Below are 24,199 nucleotides of genomic sequence, written 5' to 3' on the forward strand. Positions count from 1 at the left end.
ATTAGCATGTTTAAATGAAAATAATAAACTACTAAAATCAATTACTGCAACTCCTGATGTAAAATCACTTGTATAGAATTTCTTGTTTAAATTTAAATGCTGTTATTTATTTATTTATTATAGATTTCTTGGATAATGTCCAATCTGCCTTTTTATGAATTACTCAAAGGGAAGATAACTTTGCCTCTATTTAGCAAATGTCAGTACTGCACGATATGAATGGCTTTTAATTATTTCCCAACATTCATATCGCCGCTTTCAACTGCATATTAACATGGTACTTCTATCAACATGAAAGTGCAGAAAGGAACTAATGACATTTCTTTAGACATGGTTAATATAAAGGTTCTGCGTTCTATGAAAGATTTATCAGTTTAAAACTCTAAAAGCAAAATTTCTCTATTCAGCATCCACTTTGTAGAGCTTTTAAAATATCTTAAAGTAAAAATCGGCACAAGTATGATGTTCTCATGGAAAACAGATGCCAGAAATATATTCATCCCTTGCAAGGCAGTGACCTCTACAATGTAGATTTAGGAAAATAGTTCATTACCCTCAACTGAGTGACATAACAAATTGAGAACAATTCGCATGTATAGCCATGTTAGAGTACAAATATATATATATATATATATATATATATATATATATATATATATATATATATATATATATATATATATAAATAATCTGAACCAGATGACAGAGATATTACCAGATCTATTGTTGTGTGTCATGCCTGTCTTTAGCACATGACAGGCTACATACATGTGGTGGATACAATTCTCTGAATATTGTATCTGACACACACACACACACACACACACATATATATATATATATATATATATATATATATATATATATATTCTGGTATCAAGAACTTTACCGCTTACCGCTAAAACTTGTTCAAATATATCATCTATTAAACCAACTAAAGATGCTGTCTGGTAGAAAAGAATGTCTTCTTGATGGAGATCTGACAGGCAATGTACATGAAAGTCGTTTTTTTTCAAACTGTTTTATCTATAATAAAAGGCATTGACTAAATCAATGAGAAATTGAAAGAGTTAATTTTCAGAGATGGAACAGGAGTGTACCTGATTGTATTTTTTTCTGCATAAATTGGGGAATAACTTGAAGTTATCATCAAAGTAGCCGGAGCAACTAATATGTGTTGTAGGAACTATAAATATGTTGATTTCAAATTTTGGTAATGACCCACTGCTTGCTGGAAACTCCAAGACTAAGCAAGCAAATTCATGAAGCATTACAATATCACATTCCACCTAAACTTGTACATTTGTATATACATTTTTGAAAATGTTCATATCATGGAACACCAAAAGATGCATCTTTTAGATGCATGGATATGATGAAATCATTTTCCTTCAATTCTGTCCAGACAAAATGAAAAACATCATGTTTAAAAATCTTCATGATTAAAAAAAGTCATTGTCTTTTCATTTATGCCTGGTCTGAATTTCCTATTTTTATTAGGTATTTTGAACAGATTCGAAATAACTTCTTCTTCGTTGTGTTATGAAGTTACTAAAGTTTTTCTCCAGAACATTTCATCTACTTAATTTTACATTGGAATTTTATGTTCCTAAGAGATAATGTATTTTTGGCATTCTTTGAGGGGGTGGAGGTTTCTTTCATTCTTCTTAATTTTGTTAAAATTAGTGAGCAGATATTCACCATGGCTACGCCTAAAAATAGGGACATGTTTAACTGTCAACTTTTTTTTTCTTCCAATGAGTTGCAATCATGTGTGAATTTATGGGTGAACTGTTTTTCCGTCTGTACCCATAGTACATAGATGTTGGGGCCAATGCATAATCATTTCAGTTCCTGGATATGAAGTCCAGTACCCCACTAGTTATTTATTTACTATTTCTTTATTTTTTTTTTAGGTTAAGTTGTTGTTGTTGTAGGGTTTAACACCATTTTTCAGCATACGATAGGCTATGCATGGTGGCCAGTATTAATAGTGGAGGAAGAACCCGGGAAATCCCCGGAAAGAACCACCGACACTGGAGAAGCTACTGGCAAGCTTTCTCACATTCCCACATTGGCAGAATCCACGACTTGAACCCATGCAGACAGAGGTGAGATGGCAGTGATCCGTAACAGAGAGCACTTTAGACCACTTGGCCACTTGGGGCCCATCAGGTTAAGTTATAACTTGTCTGTTTAAAGATAATAAAGTTTGACTATACATGGGCAGAAATGCAGCTCTAATAAACTGTTTATTGTCATAAAGTTTTTGTCAGCTGCATATGAATTTTTTTTCACACCCACACACAAATAAACACGGACCCATGAGTAAATATTCAAGTTTAATTTAATCGGCACTTGGGCCATGTTATATTTGTCCAATTTTGTCTGGTAAAGTTGCAGTATTCATCAGTACAGTCTAAGACTAATAATTTATAATAAAAAATGTTTTTCATGAGCATTTTTAGCATGTCATATTTACCATATCTTGCCCAGAAAAAAGGAGTTAAGTTCCTGTAAAGCTTAGACATATCCATTGCATCATCAGTTAAAATCAACATCATAAGTACAACAACTTTCCCAGTACAATTAGTATGAAACCAGGCCTGATATGTATTTTAGGCAAACCCTTGGGTGTGCTTGATTTTGGCATAAATCCTTTGGGACAGCAGTATATGTTTTCTTCTCCCAATGTGAAATCTTGACAGGGTGACTTATCATAAAGTTAAAGTGCCAAAAGCAGTACTCTCTTCAGAAGCTTACGTTTAATTATTTATTAATTATTTGGGCAAATACCCAATAATACATGCATAGGATCTGTATTTTCAGGGTTAAGTTTGTTGTTCCAACACTTTTACAGTTGCTAAGATAAGCAAACCTTGCTTATTTACGGGCTGTACACAACAACTTCACTTTGTGTGCATCGTTTTTTCTTTTTCATGGAGGATATGTCCATGTTAGCAATAGTGCCTGCAATATTGAACTGCACAGTCTGACATCTCAATATCAGACAGCTTAAGGGATGGTATAGCATCCTTGTCAGTGGCCATTTCTGATTTCTGTAACTACACAATGACATGGTATAAATTGACTTGAACAGCATTTGAACGTTGGCTTGTTTAGTAAAGTTTTCAAGAAGATGATAAACAAAATCAACAATGCATTATCATTTATTTATTTTGAATCAAAACTCTACAGAATAAGACAACATGGTTGAAAATCTCCATATGTACTATGTATACCTACCACCTTTCATTAGCACAAAGTGAAATGAAGTATGGACATTGGCTTAGTCATCTCTTGGCACAGCTTTCAAAATCATTTTGTGGTTTTTAAAAAACAGACATCTGAAAGAGAGAAAATTTAAAAAATGAAGGTTGAAGTGGAATTGTATTTACCCAGTAATACACTTTTGATAAAACATACTGCAAAATAGGTTTATTGAATAATTTACCATGATACATGTGCAGACAGGATCTGTACCATAATGTACTAATATACAATTCAAAGCATACTGTATGCCCTCTCTATTTCCTTCTTCCAAACCCAATATATCCAGATGCTTCAGGGATGCAGCTGAAATAAATAAATTCATTTGTATGAGGGCTTCAGGATAGATTAGTTCTTAGCTAATTGAGTTACCCTCTTTAAATTAAGTCATTATTATTATTATTATTATTATTATTATTATTAGTAGTAGTAGTAGTAGTATTATTATTATTATTATTATTATTGTTATTATTATTATTATATCACACATGTAGAAACAAATCTATTATTGCATTGCATGATGGGATTGAATTGGGGGTAAACTTAGACATTGTGATCCAGTAGAATTACTAAACAATAACAAAAACACAGCATAACATTTTGAAAGTTGAAATAAATTCCCTGAAATCTGACTTTATCATTCTAATATTGTTAAAAAAATATAAAGAGTGACTGGTACAAAGTAGTTTTATATCCAGTCCGATAAACTTGCAAAAATGGAACTCAGAATTATGGACTTGACATTCAGTCCATGTATAGAAATGGAAATGAGACCTTGTATTTCACAGTCCATATATAGAAATGAACTCAAATCTTGGACTTGACAGTTCATGTATAGAAATGGAACTCAGACCTTGGACTGGAAGAGTCCATATATGGAAACAAAACTCAGAATGTGGTGCACTTGATAGTCCATGTATAGAAATGGGACTAGGAACGTGGACTTGACAATCCCTGTTTAGATAGGAACTCAAAACTGGGACTTGACAGTCCATGTATAGACAGTTGTCCTATTCCCTGCTCAAAAGTACCACAATTAGAAATTTCTGTGATGCATCCTTAATGAGGAAATTGAAAAATGCAAAATTATCAAAAATCTTTTATCTTCTTAACTATATTTTCAGCAGATTTTCAGAAAAATCGGAAATATTTTTGAAAGTTAGACTTTAGAAGCAAAATGCCATGGTAAGTTGCAGCAGTTGTTAGCAAGTTTATATTAAATTACAGGGTACTTTGGGATGAAATATTATTTTAAGATGTCTCAGATTGTAATGAAGATAAAAGTTTGCCTTAGATTGATTATAACATTTTTTAAAATATTCCTCAACACACTCCACTGTTGTGAATGGACATTGCTATCAGCCATTACCTGGGTATCATTAATGACTCCATTGTGGAGTAGGGTTACTTAGCTCTTCTGGATGGTATTTAATAATGCATTGTTACCATAGCAATGGTTTGGAAGCTTTTTGGATTCACCAAAGAACTTTGGTGGAGTCAGTTGGGTTCACTGCAAAGGTTTTCACATGCATTTCTTAAAGAGAGAAAGATTTTTTTGTGAATTGTGTCTGATCTGTGGCATTCTGAATATTTGTTACTTTGAGTGTTCTTTCATTTTTCTGTAATATATCCAAAGAATGAAGTCTATGTATGAAAGATTATCTACAGACATTGCGTTTGCAGTTTTCTCAAAGACTGTAGGCATTAGTGAGATCATCACATGCTTGTTGGTATATAATAGTTTACTGGTGCCTTCAAGTCTCTACCTTGAGTAATAATTGGTAGTAGAGATGGGCATTTAGATACAAACTGGCCATTTTTTGCCAATTACATTTGGAATTTTCAGCAACTACAAAATGATTTTTAAATTGAATTACCTGAGATTTACATAGGAAATCATTAACTACACACTTAAACATCTGGCTGCTGGCATGTAACATGGTATGTACATGCACACTAAAGGGTCCATCCAACAGTGCTTCATTACAAGTAGGTTATCATGAACAACTTTTCATGTTCAACAATAAGGCCAAGGTTATGCTATCATGTATAACCCTTGCTGTCATGCATTCCCTTTGTAAACTCAAGATGTGCATGAATTCTGAGGGTTCCATAGAAAAGATTTAAAAGATAAAGCAAGGTGATCTACTTGTCATCTCCAGGCTGTGTTGGGAATTTTTTAACTGCATCTTTGTCTTTTATTATTTGCCAATTCTGTACCAGATACTTTCTGTATTAATGCATTGCAAGGAAGTACTGGTAAATTTTTATGCTAACAAAATTTTGTTTGTAATATACACTGTACATACTTATATCTGGGATTGTTTGCTTCATTGAAAAACAAGAAAGTACTACTACCTAGTTTCAGCGTTTTTTATTTTTATCACTCATCGTTTCATTTTTGAGACCTTGGGTGGCCAACTGGCCTAAAGCTCTTGACATTACAGATCGCTGACATCTCACCTCTATCCATGTGTGTTCTCAGCTTGGCCAATGTGGGTATATGATAAAGCTTGGTATATACTATGGTGAGTCACCTGTTGGATTCAGCCATTTTTAATTCTACTCCTCAGGAGGTGCAGAAGAGTATAGATGAGTTGAAGAGAGGAATTGAGGACCTGGAAAGGGAGAAGGAGGAGGTTTTGAAGGACAGCAGGCCTGAAGAGGTGGGGAGGATCCAAGAACTCCTTGCAGATCTTCAGCAACAGTGGCAACAGACTAATGAACTCCACAAGGACAGGCACAGGTGAGGATGCAAAGTTTCATGTTTTTCCAATCCAAGGCTTCATTATTTCAGATTATCTGGTTTTCGTGGCATGGGGCAACTTTGGATGCATGGCTTTCTATGGGTGGCCTAGTGTTTAGAGTATCCACCCTGGATGTGAGAGGTCACTGGTTTGAACCCCGGCCAAGTCATGCCACAGACTTATAAAATTGGTACTAACAGCTGCCTTGCTTGGTGCTCAGCATTAAGAGGTTAGTGTTTGGATTGTTGGCCTGGTGTCAGGATCATGTGACTGGGTGGGACATGATGCTACACGTATGCAGCATGATGCCCCAGTGCTAAAGATCACTATAAACTGTCTCACTGCAGACATCAATATGACTGAACAATTGTTAAAGCAACATTAATAATCCAAATCACACACAATATGGTTAAGGCTGCCTTTCTCTGACTGGTGTTGAGGTGTGGAGTGTATATAGTTTGAATTGTAATACAGTATAACTTTTAATGATGATGATATTATCTGTATTGTTTGTGGTGATGAGTTTGATATAAGGCTGTGCAAAGCACATGATGAGGGTCATTCAGTAGGGTGCTATTCACACTTTTACATGTCGCTGTCTTTGAATAATAATGCTGATGGTGGCTTTATAAATTTTGATGAATTTTTATGCACAGATTTTAAACTACCTTAAAACTATAGTAATCATCTTATCTAATGTACATGTTGTTTAATTGACATATTTCATGCTTCAGTGATCACAATCCTGGAATCATATATCATAGTAAAGGTTAAGTGACTTCCATTTCATGCTTCAGTGATCACACCATTTACATGTAGCCCATTTTTTAAAAATATGTTCTTTTCAAATGTAGATCACTATAACCTCCTTTTCATAATAATTAAAGAACTCAGAAGTTTTGACCATTTATATCTAGCCTAGTTGCTTTTTATGTTTTTCAAATCTGGTAAACCATAATCTGCTTTTCATAATTATATGGAGAACTCAGAATTTTTTGTCATGTATTTTGCAGAATGATGAGACTTAAAAATATCATTATACGTATGTGAATTTCATGTGTGAAGTTCTTACTTGTTTGCATACAATAAAAATATCATTATACGTATGTGAATTTCATGTGTGAAGTTCTTGTGTACATGCACTCTCACAGATTCTGGCATAACATATCTACTGCCATGATTCATTTGGCTAAATGATTTTTTTTTAAAACTGTTGAAAATGCAGAAAAATACAAATGAAATGTGGACAATTCTGAATGATTTTACTCCAGATAGAACAAGTAAGATCCCAAATCAACTAAAAACTGATGGAACAGTAATTGATGATAAGCATGATATTGTTGACAGATTTAATATAACAGATGTGAATTCCAATATTTCAGATACTAATGCAAAAAAGAAAAGAAAATAAGTTACAACATTTTATTAAGTCTAAAATTCCTGAAAATGTACAATTCAATATTCCATTTATATCATGTACAGATATTGTAAGTGAACTGAAAAAGTTAAATTATTAGAAATTGAGTGGATTGAACCAGATTGGTCCATTCATCCAAAACAGATATTATTACTCCATCTGTTACCTTCATAATTCATGAAAGCATTACTAAGGGAATCTTCCCATCTCAGCTGAAGGCAGCCATGGTTATTCTAGCATATAAGATGGGATGAAAGTCAAATCCAGATAATTTTATACCAATATCTAATCTGCCAACCATATCCAAACTGTTTAAAATACATATTTGCAAGCACCTGGTTACCTGTCAGTGCACCATTTAATTCACCCATCCCAATCTGGATTTAGACAAAATCACTGTTGTCAGTATGTGCTAACAAAATCCATTACTTGTGGAATTGGTTAGAACTCTATACCTTGAAGGTGTTTGACTTAGTTGACCATAATATAATTTTCTTACTTATCACTCTCATGCTTCAAATCATACATATCTGACAGAAACCATCAAGTTCTTGTTGTTGAAAATTAAATCAGAGCTGATGTCTGTCAGCAAAGGAGTTCCACAGGGATCTGTCTTAGGGCCTGTGTTATTTAAATTGTTTATAAATGATTTTAAAAAATTGATCTATGATCTATATACTGATGATACTACTTTGAATAAATCTGATTCTAAAGTCATAACTATGAACAAAAAACTGGGTGAAAATTTATTTAAAGTTGATTATTGGTACTCACTGAATAACATATTTATCTTTCCCTTAAAATGCAAATCATTGTTGCTTGGAACTAAGCAAAAACTACTAAAGAACAGAAATCTAAATATTGATATGTATATCTACAACAAATCAAGGTTGGTGTAAGCAAACAAAACATGATGGTTTTACAGTGAACTCAATAATTTCTTTTTTTCATAAGATAAAATTTATCTACAACTCAGAAAATATTTTTCACTGCTTTCATGATTCATCTTTTGGGGCACAGTTTGGGGAAATACAACAGATAGCAATATTGAAACAATCTGCAAACTTAAAAAGTGGAAGTAAGAATTGTCTTAAGTTTCCCATTTGATACTCCATCCAGAATTCTATTTTTGAAATTGAATGGGTGAAATTTGATTACAGATTATCCTTTCAGAAATCCATGTTGATGTAGGAAAGTAAAGAGTGAAATTTGTCCACAATATTAGCATGGTATATTTCAATGTAAGTCAGAAGAACAGTGTGTGTGCATGTGCATGTGTGTGTGTGTGTGTGTGTGTATGCACATGTGCATTTTGGATTTTGAACGTAGCTATAACAATTTTTCAGTCATATTGTTATGATGTCTGCAGTGTGGCAATTTATAATGAGGTCTAGCACTGGTCATGATGCTGCAGACATGTAGCTGCAGACATGTAGCATCATGTCCCACCCAGTCACATAATCCTGACACCAGGCTGACCAGTCCTAACACTAATCTCTTAATGCTGAATGCCTAGTGAGGCAGCTGTTTGTTGTTGTTGTTGTTGTTCTAGGGTTTAATGCCATTTTTCAGCACAAGATTGGCTATACATGGCAGCCAGTATAACTGGTGGAGGAAGAATCCTGGAAAACCCAGGGAAGAACCACTCACGAGAAGCTACTGGCAGGCTTTCCCACGTACCCACGCTAGCCGAGGCAGCTGTTTGTAGCATTTTTATAAGTCTTTCGTATGACTCGGCCAGGATTCAAACACATGACCTCCCGCATCCGAGTTGGATGCTCTAACCACTATGCCACTGGAGCAGTCCCAGAAGAACAGTACCAAGGACCTAAATTAACTGAGGTCAATAACAGATGTTAGCAAAACACCATTACGAAATACAAATACTTTTTAAAAAATCATTTGCTTACTCGGGTGTGATTCTGTGGAATGAACTCCCCAAAACAAATTAGATCACAAATAAATCTATGTATGTTCAGATGAATATCGTGTGACTACCTTCTCGACAGGGAGATTTAATTTTAATTCTTGAAATACATGCACTCTTATTTATTCTGTTAAGACATACTTTACTAGTTGTTTTTTTTTAAAATTCTATTATTTACAATACTTTGTTCATCCTTAGGGCTTTATTGTAGAATAATATATTATTATAACTGAGTTACCCTCATCAAATAAAGTATATATTATTAGTACTTGTGACGAAAACTGCTCAGTTATAATAGGTACATTTTGTATGATGTAAATATAAATTTACGATACACCTGGCAACTGTTTCTGTCAGAAAGAATATCAGTAGTAATGCATCTTGTGTGCTGTTTTCTCTAGTCCTTTGCTAGATCTGTTGCTCATTTTTAGAGTATACAATTTGTCTGTTATATCATAAAGTACACATGTAATTTGGATAACATCCTGCATTGGTTCTTATAGATGTTCTTTCATTGCATTAGTTACAGTGGTAATGGATAAGACCATATGTACACTGTTGTATCACTGCATATTTGTGTTCATTTTATTACTGATGACTTCATTGGTAATAGATGTATAATAGCTATTTTGACTTGTGCAACTTTTTATTCCAACATTTTCTGCCAAGATCTTATTGCGCATCTTGTAAATATGTCTGCCAGATTTAGCTCTGCTTCTGTGATAGGACATAAAACTCTTTGCCTGATACAGTCACAAAGTTTGTTTATGAGGTAATGTGAATCGGCACTCGTACATTCAGAAGGCTTTCCAGCTGACAAAAAAAAAAAAAAGCCTACAGCTTTATTGTGATTGTAAGGACTACTTGCTTGCTCTTACTCTATTTTTTCTCCAGTCTTGACACATAGATTGTCACTATTTTGATCAGCAAAAGCAGACTGGTTTATACAGTAAAGAGATGTAATATTTTTCTTTGTGATAAACCAGTCTTTGATGATGCAGTAAGCATGTCACAATGTCATATGCAAAAGTGCATCATTAAGCAGCTATGCTAGTGCATCTAACAAAATCTGCATGCAGAAAAGGAGTAAATCATTTACATGTTTTAGATGTATACATGTCAAGAAAATACAGTATGTACTTACTTAAAAGATGAGACCAACTGCAAACTGCACATACCCAGATCATCTGTCGCATAATGCGTTGGCAGATCTGGGTTTGTTAGGTTTGCTGGGAGAAATCAGTAGACCAAACAATAAGGACCCTGATCTGTATGAGCATTATGCTAATTAGGATATCTGTTGTTTGCAGTTGGACTTGACTTAGAAGTGGGTATATATGGTGTTCATAATTTGAACCTGATTTTCTTAACAAAGGTCACACAGTTATTTTAGGCAGTGAGACAGCTTTTATTTCACATTATTTTTTTCTTCATCTTATAGCTGTGTAAAATCAATTCAAGCTATTACTGCAAGGTCATGATAATTAGGTATTGCTTTTGTTGCCAGCTATTCAATATTTTACTGCATCTCTGGGGTTTAACTGTTAGTTCTTATGGAAATACTGTGATCTCCCTATGTTACACTGTTCAGGTGTGTCATAAACAAAATTGTTTTATTGTTGAGGTTGCATTATACTGAGGTAAATGTGAAAATATGAAGTAAATTGTGTTATGTGGTGTTTGCCATATACAGAGGTACATGTAAATGTGAAAATGTGAAGTAAATCATATTATCGATCAGCTGCCATATACTGAGGTAAATGGGGAAATATAATGTAAATAATATTTTTTGGGGAGGTCGCCATATGCTGAGGTAAATATGAAATACTGAGGTAAACATAAAAATATGAAGTAAATATTGTTATGGGGAGGCTGCTGTAATGTGAAAATATAAAAATAAATTGTTTTATGGGGAGTTAAAGTAAATGTGAACTATAGAATGTTGAAGTAAATGTGAAAATATGAAGTAAATTGTTTTATGGGGAGGTTGCCACATATTGGGGTAAATATGAAAATATAAAGTAAATTGGTTTATGGGTTAGTTGCCATATATTGAAGTAAGTGTGAAAATATGAAATTGTGTTAAGGGGGAGTTGCTGTTTACTAAGGTAAATATGAAAATACAGCTTGACTAGTGTAATGGAAGCTATATCTAATCCTGTGATATATCAAGGACCACATTATAATGAGGTCTGTTATAATGAGGGACCAGCTGTAACATGTAATCCTTGTCCATCCAGCTGGTTAAAGGTCATTGTGAATGGGCATTTGTTTTCGATGAGCACACTTCAAGTTACAGGAATAGTTGGCCTTCGACAATTTTGGACCAGGCCATAATTTTTATCCCTGTCTAAACACAACTCCTCCAAATCTCATCGTTTATATATAGGAGCTGCTCAAAAACCATGCATTACTGTTCATATCTTCACAGCTTGTAAGCTTGAATGCCAGTTACGTAATATTACTTTGATGGACATGTCATTTGTATAGATAAGTATCGTAATTAAGGAAATTGCTTTATTGCAACTGCTGGTGTTATGTAACCTGTTGCCATATTTATAGTACCCATTCACAACCATGATACAATCTCCATCCTAATAAAATGGAATTAAAATACTTGTGACAGTTTTATCAAATTAATCATCGTACTTAAGATCTTAAATCAAAAGGCAAGTGTCAAAGAAATGGAATGAAATAAAATTGAATCTATTCTGTATCTGATTATTTGAAATTCTACTTACTCCACCTAGAAACATGTGTTACAAGCAGCTGTCAATTTATTTTTCTAGAGTGGGTAGAATTATGTGCTAAGTTAAATGCCAGGTTTAATGGATAAGATATACTGGCATGCAGCTAGAGTAACAGCGGTTGCTGTGCTAGTTGATTTTGTGTGCACAGAAAAAAGGCATTCCTTGAGGCAGTACAATTGTTCAGAGAAGAATTAGCTTCCTGAATTCCTTAACTATTCATAATGCTTTAAGTTGAAAATAAACACTTAATCTAATTCCAGCATTTGTAAAAATAGAAGAAAAAAACCCATCATAAATGATGCCTATAAAAAAAAACGGAAAGTGTGTCACTGATGCACAGTTTTTGTCTGTATCCTCAGTAAGAATCAACTCCAGATGTCAAAAAATATTGATGGACATAATAAAATAAAATCTTAAAAATGTTATACTACAGCTACTGAAAGTATTATTGTCATTTTTGTTGATGGTATCATTAGTTTTATTGCTACAGATCCTAAAATGGGTAATATTACAAAATATGCATTCCATCCTAAAATGGGTAATATTACAAAATACGCATTCCATACTAAAATGGGTAATATTACAAAATACACATTCCATCCTAAAATGGGTAATATTACAAAATACACATTCCATCCTAAAATGGGTAATATTACAAAATATGCATTCCATTCACATGCAGATCACTTTGCATTTCTGCACTGTTGCTTAATATTTATGGCATCATAAATGCATTATGATTTTTTGTTTTTCATGCTAATCATCATTTCTTTTTATTCTTGTTCATTTGGAATGAAGTTTAGCAAAGTTAGGATTTTGATTTTTGGTGATATTAAATGGAAAGAAATACTGCTTTCATATCATTTCTTAATAAAAGTGCAATTTTAATAAAATAGAAAATGCATAAAATAAAAATAAAAAATTGAGTCCACAAATGCACTAAATGTAAAATACAGTTGTAGAGTATTTGTCAGCAAAAGTTTTTTATTTCATTTTATTCAAATATCTGTGTGCAAAGAAAAGCATTTGACGAAAGTTCAAAATTGTTTTTCCTGTCTCAAAGATTTCATAAGTGAGATCGAAGATGATCTCAATCCCTGTCTAGTAATGATCTTTGCATTGCCCCTGATCATGCTTGCCTTGCCCCTGATCATGCTTGCATTGCCCCTGATCATGCTTACATTGCCTCTGATTATTTCTTGAGATTATTGGATTTCAGCTATTAAATTCAGCATCCACCTTGTTAAAGAGAAACCTCATTTTTAACTAAACCAGTTATTATCCATAATTGCCTTCTGCATTATGTACCAAACCACCATGGTATTTTGAGGTTGATCATACATGAGTGATTATGGGGCCTGGAGGATTTATCAAATGCCAGTCAAATGCAGTAATTTTACTACCTACCAATTTATATAACATTTGGGATTAAGGTAATCCCAATTGCTCTATGAAAATGAATCATTGCTGTGTAAAACCATTATGATGCATATGCTTATCTAAATTATATTTATGTTTTGATAGTTTGACTAATGTTCTGAATAGTATCAAGGGACATCTGAAACAAAAATTAGGAGTTGTAATGTGAAACTGTTTTAATATAATGAAGATCATTATAGTGGGTTTCTCCTGGAGTGTTTAGACATTAAATAAGATTGATTTCTAATGTTTCATGACATCATTTACAAGAGTTACAGCCCCTATGTATCCATCCTTCTGACTTTGTTTTCTGTGACCTTACTGAGGATCATATTATTTTAAACAAAACAACTGACATACAGGTTTATATTGATGCAGTCATGTACAAGTTTAATTTGTAGCATTCTACATCCTGATTTACAAGAGCTATTGCAATGCATGTCCAGCCTTCTGACTTCGGTTTGTGCGGCTTTTCTTAACTCAAGAATGTTTTATTTCATCTAAAACTGACATACAGCTTCATGCTGATGAAATCTTATAGAAGTTTAATTTGCAGCATTCCACATCATCATTTACAGATGTTACGATCTCTCATCTTCACTTAACATTTGGTTTCCCAACACATGTTCCTCCCTTTAAGAACTTGCCAGATAAAGTGTATTTAGTAGGTCCCTTGTGATGCACCAGTTGCTGATAGCTCTAGTATTTTATGTTGATAAGACACTACCTTTGTAATTGTTTTGATTGATTAATTGGTTTTTAGATTATTGCTCCATAAGTATTTCCAAATGATCTGTCTTGTACAAGTCCTCTGGTAATACCTATTTAAAAACTAAAGTATATTTACATTCTTCTCAGCAGTCTGACTATATTTCTTTATTAACTTTTGGATTTGAGCCAAGTTGAGTGTCTGGTAAAATTTTACTTGTGTTCTTCTGCATATTTACAAATAAACAGTCTGCCAGTTTTTAATGTTTAAAGCTGACAGCTTAGTGAAAATGCGATAGACCAAGAACTTAGGAACCAGAGATGAAATTTTCTCACTTAATCTGTAGTTTCCACTGGAGATGCATTTTATGTGTGGCCATTCCTTCTATGCAGAAGAGGCAATCGCTCACAGAGTTCATTGTTTTCTGTTCCATTTCCTTGCCTGTGTATCACAGTCGCTGTAGTGTTTAACCTGTGACTGGAACTATTTGCATCAAGCAGAATAAATATACATGTAAATACTGCTATTTACATTTCTGCAAAATGGTTGTGTATTTGGTCATAATTTATGGTATCTTAATTAGCTTAAATAACTGGACCCTCTAACAATCTAGGTACCATATTAAAAAAATTTTAAAATAACTTTTAATAGTTCCAAAAAATATCTAGACAGTAAACAAATTTATTTTTATAAATCCAACAAAAATGAAAAGTTTAAGCTGGAACATAAGCTAAGGAATGCTTTTCCTGTACTCTAAAACTGGTGACCGACATGTGAACCCATCTATCCATACATGCAAACCCCAGCCAAGGAAAAGGTGTAATCCATGTGGACAAAAGAGTACTCCGGGCAGAAAAAGAATATTCCACATGTAATACATGTTAAAGATTCAATGAACATACGTGCAAAATGATTTTTTTTGGGTACCCCTCTGGTCCTTTAAAATCAATTACTGCTTTACGTTTTCGTATGTACCACTTTTAGCTTTGGAAAGCAACATACTGTCATGTTTCATTTCAAAACACTTTGTACCATCTGAGACCATAATGTTTTTTTTTGCACACCAGTAGAGCACTAAGTACTGGGTTAGTGAGCCTGGATCTGAACTCTGTTTTATTTTTGTTAACAATACTGACAGTCAGCATTAGAATGGTAAAGAGCCAATATTCCTTTCATAACCAGACAAAGAAGAGGGAATTTGTATCTTTCTGTTTATTGGGTCTTTTAGCTGGGAAATAAGGTGCCATTGCACATGAGCTCTGCATGAAGTTCATTGTCAGGTAGAATGCCAACTTGATACTTCAGGAATTCTCCTTCTAATATATTACCAACTTTTCACACAGCATGGTGCATCAAATGCCTGGGACAACCTGTCATGTACACTGATGGAGACATTTTCAAAATACAGAATTCAACTCCTTTATGAAATCCAGTCATCACCGATGCGTTGTCAGCTGAAAACTCCATCCAGTTCTGTCAATTTACATACATCTTCAGAGCACTATCAAGCAAATCAAAAATGTTTTCTCCATGAAATCTACTGGTAATTCTGGTAATGAAAGAACACCCTGACTTTGCCCTTTTCATTGTCAAAGCATCTGACAGACTTGAGTACAATTTTTTGTCATCATAATCACTACTCCTGCCTGTGACAATACTAAAGAGCCCAATTTTCATGGTTTATGCTATTTTAAGTGAAATATCTTCATCTATACACCAAACAATATTAGATGATTTTGTTCATGCACATGCATATTTTCTGCAAGTTTGGAATTGGGAAACATCCATTTGAACAAAGGCCAATGTGGTCTGCTACTGCTAGGGGTAGTCTGTGTTCTATTAAGAACTTGGTTAAAAATAAATCTGCATATATAACATTCCTTTCCACAATTGAGTTCTGTTGTCACAAAAGAAGTTAGTAAGACAAGCTAATTTGATGGTTTTCAAGTGTTTTTCCACATCAAATTTACCACCATGACCAATATTAAATCCATTCCACACAGCCTGCAATGGGCATGAAGCTTCCCTAGAATGGAATGCTGTATTATGTCATTCATGTATTCATCTTTGAACCTTTGGAGGAATTATTTCTTTTTTCTTTTTCTGATCCATCTGTAAAATTATTTGAAAAACATTTTTGCTCTAACATACACATTGACCAGAATCCATTTGATGACTTTTAGAGACAAATATTAAAATTCTTTATGCACTGCCTGCAATGGCATGATGCTGCTCTATGAAATTATTTTAAAAAAACATTTGCTCTAACAAACATATCGACTTGAATAAATTTGATGACTTTTAGCACCAAATACCTACAAACTTGTTATGTACACAAAACTCCAGTAAACTACAGTATTCCAGATTGATGGCAGAATTTTGAACAAAACTGATAAATGCCTTGTGCAGATAATCTAGTCTCGTTACAGTTGCGTTATATTTAACACAACTGTAATTGCATTTTTGAATGGGCCAAACAGGCAAGAGCTAGTACATATCCTGTTGATTTGGAAAATATGCCCATATTTTAAACAGTTTTCTTTCAGGTTTTGTTGTCCGTACTGTGACTGTTTGCAAGATACCTGGTACTAATGCATATGGCCAGGCAGAAAAGAGAAATGAGTTGAAGTGATGATCAGTTGATGTCAATATATTGCTGGTTTGTTCATTGTTAAATATGGGTATACTTTTATCAGAATAAAAGAGAAACATGCTGAAAAATTGCCTTTTTAGAGAGAATCCAAACTAAAACCTAAAAGGTAGAAAATTAGTGCATGGGTCAGTTTTTGTTGATTGTGTAAACATATTTTGCACAGACCCTATACGTGGCCATAATGGACTGCATCAGCGCAAATGGGTTAGATTTCTTTGGAATAAATGGTACAGAATTATTGAATACCCATCTTGGATTGATATATTTATAAACTGGAGCATTTTTATTGTCTTCTTCATATAATACTCTTAATTGGAAAATAAATGGATATACTTTGTGTAAACGTCCTAAACATTGGATTTGGGCAGAGTAAACAAGTGGCTCAAAACAAAACTGGACTAGATAATTTAGGAGGTGTGTGTAATTAGTGCCCAGGTAAACAGAATGATGTGTAGTCATACCAAGATACTGTAATTACCTGTAGAAGATGTGGAATACTATAAACAGAAAATTAGAACCCTGTGTCACAGAGTATTGCTCCTTCTAGAATTGAGGCAAGATGAGGAGTGGTAACACACATAGAAAAAGGCATCAATTAAAATGACCACAACTGGGAAAATAATTGTCCTGAATAACCCTTCCTTACTTGAGGCAGTATTTGACTGCATCTCTTTCTTTTGATGTACTTTATGGAAAATTCAGCACACATGGTCAGTAATTGCTGCACTTTTTTGTTACATGTTTATTCTCTCAGTCTTTAAAGATTAATATTGCTCATTAAAAAAAATTATTATATCTATAGTATTGCTGTAGGTTTCACAAGACAAATTTTAAATGGAATATGCATCTTGAGGGGGAGTTTAAAATTTGGTAGAGATCTATGTATTCATTTTAAGTAATAATGTTGTACAGCATTTGCAGATTATTTATTGAAAAATTGTAGTTTTTGGTTAAACTGCAGCAGATGACCTTTCCCTTAATAAAGTTAGGGCTTGACTGGCAAGTTAAGCCAAATTAGGACACTCTTTTTGTTGATGATTCTTGATAGTTTTGTTGAGGATTCTGCATGTACATAGTTCTTGTTGAAAATTCTACATGTACATAGTTCTTGTTGAAGATTCTACAGGTACATAGTTCTTGTTGAAAATTCTACATGTTCATAGTGCTTGCTGAAGATTCTACATGTTCATAGTTCTTGTTGAAGATTCTACAGTACGTAGTTCTAATTGTTGAAGATTCTACATGTACAGAGTTTTTGTTGAAGATTCTACATGTACATAATTCTTGTTGAAGATTCTACATGTACATAGTTCTTGTTGAAAAATTCTACATGTTCATAGTTCTTGCTGAAGATTCTACTTGTTCATAGTTCTTCTTGAAAATTCTACAGGTATGTAGTTCTTGTTGAAAATTCTACAGTACGTAGTTCTAATTGTTGAAGATTCTACATGTACAGAGTTCTTGTTGAAGATTCTACATGTACAGAGTTCTTGTTGAAGATTCTACAAGTACATAGTTCTTGTTGAAAATTCTACATGTTCATAGTTCTTGCTGAAGATTCTACATATTCATAGTTCTTGCTGAAGATTCTACATGTTCATAGTTCTTGTTGAAAATTCTACAGGTATGTAGTTCTTGTTGAAGATTCTCCATGTTCATAGTTCTTGCTGAAGATTCTACATGTTCATAGTTCTTGTTGAAAATTCTACAGGTATGTAGTTCTTGTTGAAGATTCTACAGGTATGTAGTTCTTGTTGAAAATTCTACAGGTATGTAGTTCTTGTTGAAAATTCTACATGTTCATAGTTCTTGTTGAAGATTCTACAAGTACATAGTTCTTGTTGAAAATTCTACATGTTCATAGTTCTTGCTGAAGATTCTACAGGTACATAGTTCTTGTTGAAAATTCTACAGGTATGTAGTTCTTGTTGAAAATTCTACATGTTCATAGTTCTTGCTGAAGATTCTACATGTTCATAGTTCTTGTTGAAAATTCTACAGGTATGTAGTTCTTGTTGAAGATTCTACAGGTATGTAGTTCTTGTTGAAAATTCTACAGGTATGTAGTTCTTGCTGAAGATTCTACATGTTCATAGTTCTTGTTGAAGATTCTACAAGTACATAGCTCTTGTTGAAAATTCTACAGGTATGTAGTTCTTGTTGAAAATTCTACATGTTCATAGTTCTTGTTGAAGATTCTACAGGTACATAGTTCTTGTTGAAAATTCTACAGGTATGTAGTTCTTGTTGAAAATTCTACATGTTCATAGTTCTTGTTGAAGATTCTACAAGTACATAGTTCTTGCTGAAGATTCTACATGTTCATAGTTCTTGTTGAAAATTCTACATGTTCACAGTTCTTGCTGAAGATTCTACAGGTACATAGTTCTTGTTGAAAATTCTACAGGTATGTAGTTCTTGTTGAAAATTCTACATGTTCATAGTTCTTGCTGAAGATTCTACAAGTACTTAGTTCGTGCTGAAGATTCTAGAATTGCATAGTTCTTGTTGAAAATTCTTGAACATCAAAAGACTTTCTCCATGCTATATGTACTTTGATTGTCATGATTGCTCTATAACACTATTTTGGATGGCAATGTTTCTTATTGCTCCCAGTCCTTTAAAGTAGGCTTAAGGTCATGCATGGAGGGGGGGGGCCAATAGAAATCACTTTTTCGGTCCATGTGTCAGTCCATTCAAAGGTTTTGTAATCATTGCACCGCAACCTGCAGGGACAAGGAACTATTCAACATAATCTTGTGCAATTTGGTGTGTATATTGTCTCTTCAAGGTTTTTGGACTTTGTCTTGTTCAGTTTGGACAGTTATTGACCTTCATTGTTTTTTTACATCTTGTTTCAATGCAGAGTACTGTGTCACTCTTTCTAGTTTAGTAAACTTCAAGGTAATTTCTATTCTCAAACATGTATACTTGGTATCTTGTATTTTTACTACTACCTTTATATAGGAGGGTATGGAGTAATCCTTGTGTAAATCCATCTATCTGTCTTTCCAACCAGCAAACAATTTTTGTCAGTTTTTGATGGGTTGCCATGAACTTGGTGACAAATCACACTACACCTGAACTTTTTGACCAATTTATATCTTATTTTATCTTGTGGTAGTGTATGACACAATCTTGAACTAGGCCCACATTATTTGATGGATTGCCATGAAAACTTGGTAAATATATAGCCATCACCCGAAGATGCACATCTCAACAAATCACTGTGCACTATTTATATTTGTTGTTGTTATTGTCTCTTTTGTCTTATAGCTTAATGCTGCATATGTCACCATTTTATTAATACAACTACAGTAGTCCCCTTCTTATACAGCCACCCCTTCTACACTGGGAAAGTTTCCTTATAAGATGGATGGCCTTTCCAGAAAGGGACTTCATTTGTGAGATATTTTTTTATATATATGTATATAGTAGGAAAGCTACATATAACTTAAGGCAGTTAAAATCGACATTTAAAAGTAGTATTAATTATTAAAATGTTCTTCTTGCCTTAAAAACATTTATTTCAAGGTAACATAAATTAATAGTTCCTATTCTTAGGCGTGGAATGTGAGTGGGGTACTGTTGATATGTGCATTACAAAACCATTCAAAACGTTTTTTAAATCTTGGTACATATATTGTTTTGTATTGTATTTAAAATCTCTTTCCATTTACTCCATTTTCCCACTGCTACAGAATATTCTCCTTATCTTTTATCATCTTTTTTATTTGAATCTTGGCAACAAATATTCTTTTGGCAAGTGAAATCTCCCTATTGTTGTTTAATCAATTTATTTTTTTCTTTCAGAAGTATTATTTCTTCATTAACGTGATGACATGTTAAAGTTTTGTGATGATTTATTCCTATGTTGCTAATTGTACAGTACTGCAATTTAATTTTGCAGATGAAACTTTCGTAAATGAAAAACCTTGTTATAAAGGAAGTGATACATGTAATGATGTACTGTCATGTGATTTTTTGGTCTTTGTCTGATAACCTATTTTGTTCAGTGTTAATTGTTTCTCTCTGTGTGTTAATCCACAAAATCTATTTTTAGCCTATTGTTCCATTTGTAAAGCCCAAAGCTCAAAACATTGCTGACTCCATTTCTATGTTGTGATCATGACAATTAATTCCGGTCATAATCAATTAAAAAAAAAAAATGCTATGTGAAGGCCCAAACTCTTGTCAAATCATTGCTGACCCCATTTCTTCTTTCTATCTGACCATGTTATGATTTTGACAATTACGTCAAGTTGTAATGGGCAATTAAAAAATACAACAAAACAACCGCTGTGTGAAGGCCAAAGCTTTATCAAAACATTGCTGACCCCATTTCTTGTAAACGTTGACGTTAATGTTATAATAACTTTAGTAGTGCCATACATGTACTTTAGCCAACACTTCTGTCAGTAACAAAAAACCTGACATCCAGAAACACATCGGGAAAGATAACTGGATAACTTAACCGTACCGTAATTAAATATTGTTTCTGGACACATATTAATTATAAAATTTGGCTGCTTGTGAGGGGTAAATTTTACATTTGTGCAGTGATATGATGGCTGCTCGTCACGTTGGAGGGGTGACCTTTCTTGAAGGGTACTTTTGAACCCAAATTCATCGGTGTCAAGGGATTCTGGCCACAAAGAGTGGGTGGTCGCTGGTTGGGGTGGGGGGCTGTTCATGGGGGGCACCACTGTAGTTCCACATATTTTGCTTGATTGCCATGAAATTTAAATATTATGGTCATCATCTGAAATGGGAATATGGACAAATCACTTTTATGTCCATAATTTATTCCCTTTCTTGTTTTGTAGCCTGATGCACTTTTGGACACAATCTTGTTATTTCAACTGGTTCCATTTTTGGATGGGTTGCCATGAAAATTAGTATGATATTGTCATCATCACCTGTAGATGTACGTGTTAAATATCACTTTATTAGAGTTATTGCCCTTTCTTTGACTTGTAGCTGAATACAGCATATGACAATCTTTGGAATACAACTGGTCTCACAGGTTTAACTCGATTGCTGTGAAACTTCGGAAATGTTAAGATCACCATTTGAAGATGCACATCGACAGTTTCATTTTGTTTGAGTTATTGTCAGCATTTTCATGCAGCTTTTTTATCTGTAACTTTTGTAATTGTTCTTTCTGATTTGGAACCTGATGTCGTACATGACAGAGTCTTGTGAACACAGCTGGTCACACATTTTTACAGTAGATCACCATGAAATGTGTACATTTTATGGTCATTGTTTAAAACTGGATGCAGTGTAATTTTGTTAATACAGCTACACTTAGTTTTTAGTGGATTGTCGTGAAACTTTATGCATATTATGTTCATCATCAGTAGATATGTATGTTAATAAATCTTGTCACTTGCTCTGTTTACAGCATGGTTCAGTTTTTTTCCCCACAGAATTAAACTGGTATTTTTATTATTTACTATGAGAAAGAAGTCATACTTTGTGCCTTATCACGTGTTTGTTTAATGATGAAAAGATTGTGAGAAATTTTTAAAAACATCAGAAACTTGTGAAGTCAAACACAGTGAGAACTTGCAAACACAAAACCTAAATATTCAGAATTAGTATTGAATTCCAGCAAAAATGTTAGTATCAGTTATTATACTGATTATTTCTGCTCTTACAAAATATCAACTGGAACATAATTTCTAGTCACAAATTGTTGTGATTAGATAATACTGTATAGCACTGGCTCGATCATTATAACTTGATGACTGGGTTCTGTAACTGCCAACTGCATTATGTACCAAAATGCCAACTGCATTATGTACCAAACTGCCAACTGCATTATGTACTAAACCACAGCACAAATCATCAAAAATGTTGGGGTGGGGGGGCTGAGAGATTAAATAGAACGCTAGTGAAATGTAAGTAATAATTTTAGTTTATAAAGTCAATATTTTTTTTAACTTCATGGTATTTGTACATAAAAAAAATTGAAATCGTTTTTTAAAAGATGTTTTATATCAGAACATATTGTCATGCGTTTGACTGACCAATGCATGTACATTGGTTTAATTTTGATCACAGTGTCAGTAGCAATAGAATGTTATATCCAGAATTGCATTATAATGAATGGCATTATAGGAAGGGATTGTGGTATCTAGACAATAGTTTTGGTTAACCATGGTGTATTTGTGGTGCAGGCGATGGAGTCGTGCAGCAGAGCAGTGGCGCCAGTATCACAGTGACATGAAGGAGTTGACACAATGGCTGGCCAAGACTGAGGCCAGGCTTTTGGAACTCAAACAGTGGGGCAAAGACTTCAAGGAACTGGAGAAAGCATATAGTGTAAGTTGTATTTTAAATGGTTACAAGCATTTACTTTTCCAAAGAGATTAACTCATTAACACCTGACGCTACGTTTATGTGGCAGGATGTAGTAGCCTACTGCTGAGCTCTGTAGCATCATGGTCATGTATGATACACCAATTTAAAAAGTGGGTGGTACATGTACTATAGTAAGGTAGTCAGATGTAGCTCTACAATGATAAAAATAATCTGGAAGTTCTAGTTGCACTACAAAATACAGAGGGAAAAACCTCATTTTTTGGACCCAATTTTTTTCCACCCAAAATTTTTCCATGGTTGGAATCCGAGTTTATGTTAGGATTTTAGACTTTTTGGCCTCAGATCTAAGGCAGACTGGTCTAAACTGCACACAGACAGATGAACCTTTGCAAAAAGTAGGATAAGATGGGTATTTGGAACAATGAGTGGTTTGGATATGAAAATGATGCATCCGTTAAGCAAAAGAAAAAACAAAACAAAAAATCACTCCAACTTTTACCCTTCTGCTCATGTGCGAGCAAAATAGCTAATGAAAAACAATGTTTCTAGCACAACGAGGCATTAGGTTAATGGGAAATTACTTGGAAGTTGATGTATTAGGATGTATTGAGAAATAACGCACAAAATGTGTTTCCTACTCAAATTTCAGGCAAAAACAACAAAAACCTACAGTGGTTAATGAGTTGAAGGAAATCTGCTGCATTTAATTCATTGTTCGGTTTGGAAAGAAAGAAACTGAAGAAAATGAATTATCACTGAAGGCAATGAAAACTTTAAGATGACATTTAATATCCATTTTTAATGCAACATATTTGCCAATCAAAACATTCAAGATTTGATGTAGTCTGCAGAGTTGTAATACTAGGTCACTGATACCTACTAGTATAATGTGTTTTTGAGATTGAATTAATAGCAAAAGGGATAAATTTACGGAATGAAATAATTTTTGCAGCGGTATGCATTTAATCAGTGAATTT

General features: G+C 33.7%; 1 protein-coding gene across 7 annotated transcripts in view; it reads left to right on the top strand.

Moving 5' to 3' along the window:
• The window catches only part of LOC149773699 (dystrophin-like), a 494,817-nt gene that overhangs the window by 232,868 nt on the left and 237,750 nt on the right, over nucleotides 1-24,199 (top strand). For all 7 annotated transcript variants that reach the window (XM_089946224.1, XM_089946223.1, XM_089946219.1 and 4 more), the window contains 2 exons: nucleotides 5,844-6,016; nucleotides 23,078-23,222. In XM_089946224.1, the coding sequence (XP_089802350.1) occupies nucleotides 5,844-6,016; nucleotides 23,078-23,222 (318 nt within the window). The remainder of the gene's footprint in view (nucleotides 1-5,843; nucleotides 6,017-23,077; nucleotides 23,223-24,199) is intronic.

Source organism: Sinohyriopsis cumingii, unplaced genomic scaffold, assembly GCF_028554795.1.
Source record: "Sinohyriopsis cumingii isolate HCF-2022 unplaced genomic scaffold, ASM2855479v2 utg000622l, whole genome shotgun sequence".
Taxonomy (NCBI): Eukaryota; Metazoa; Mollusca; class Bivalvia; order Unionida; family Unionidae; genus Sinohyriopsis; species Sinohyriopsis cumingii.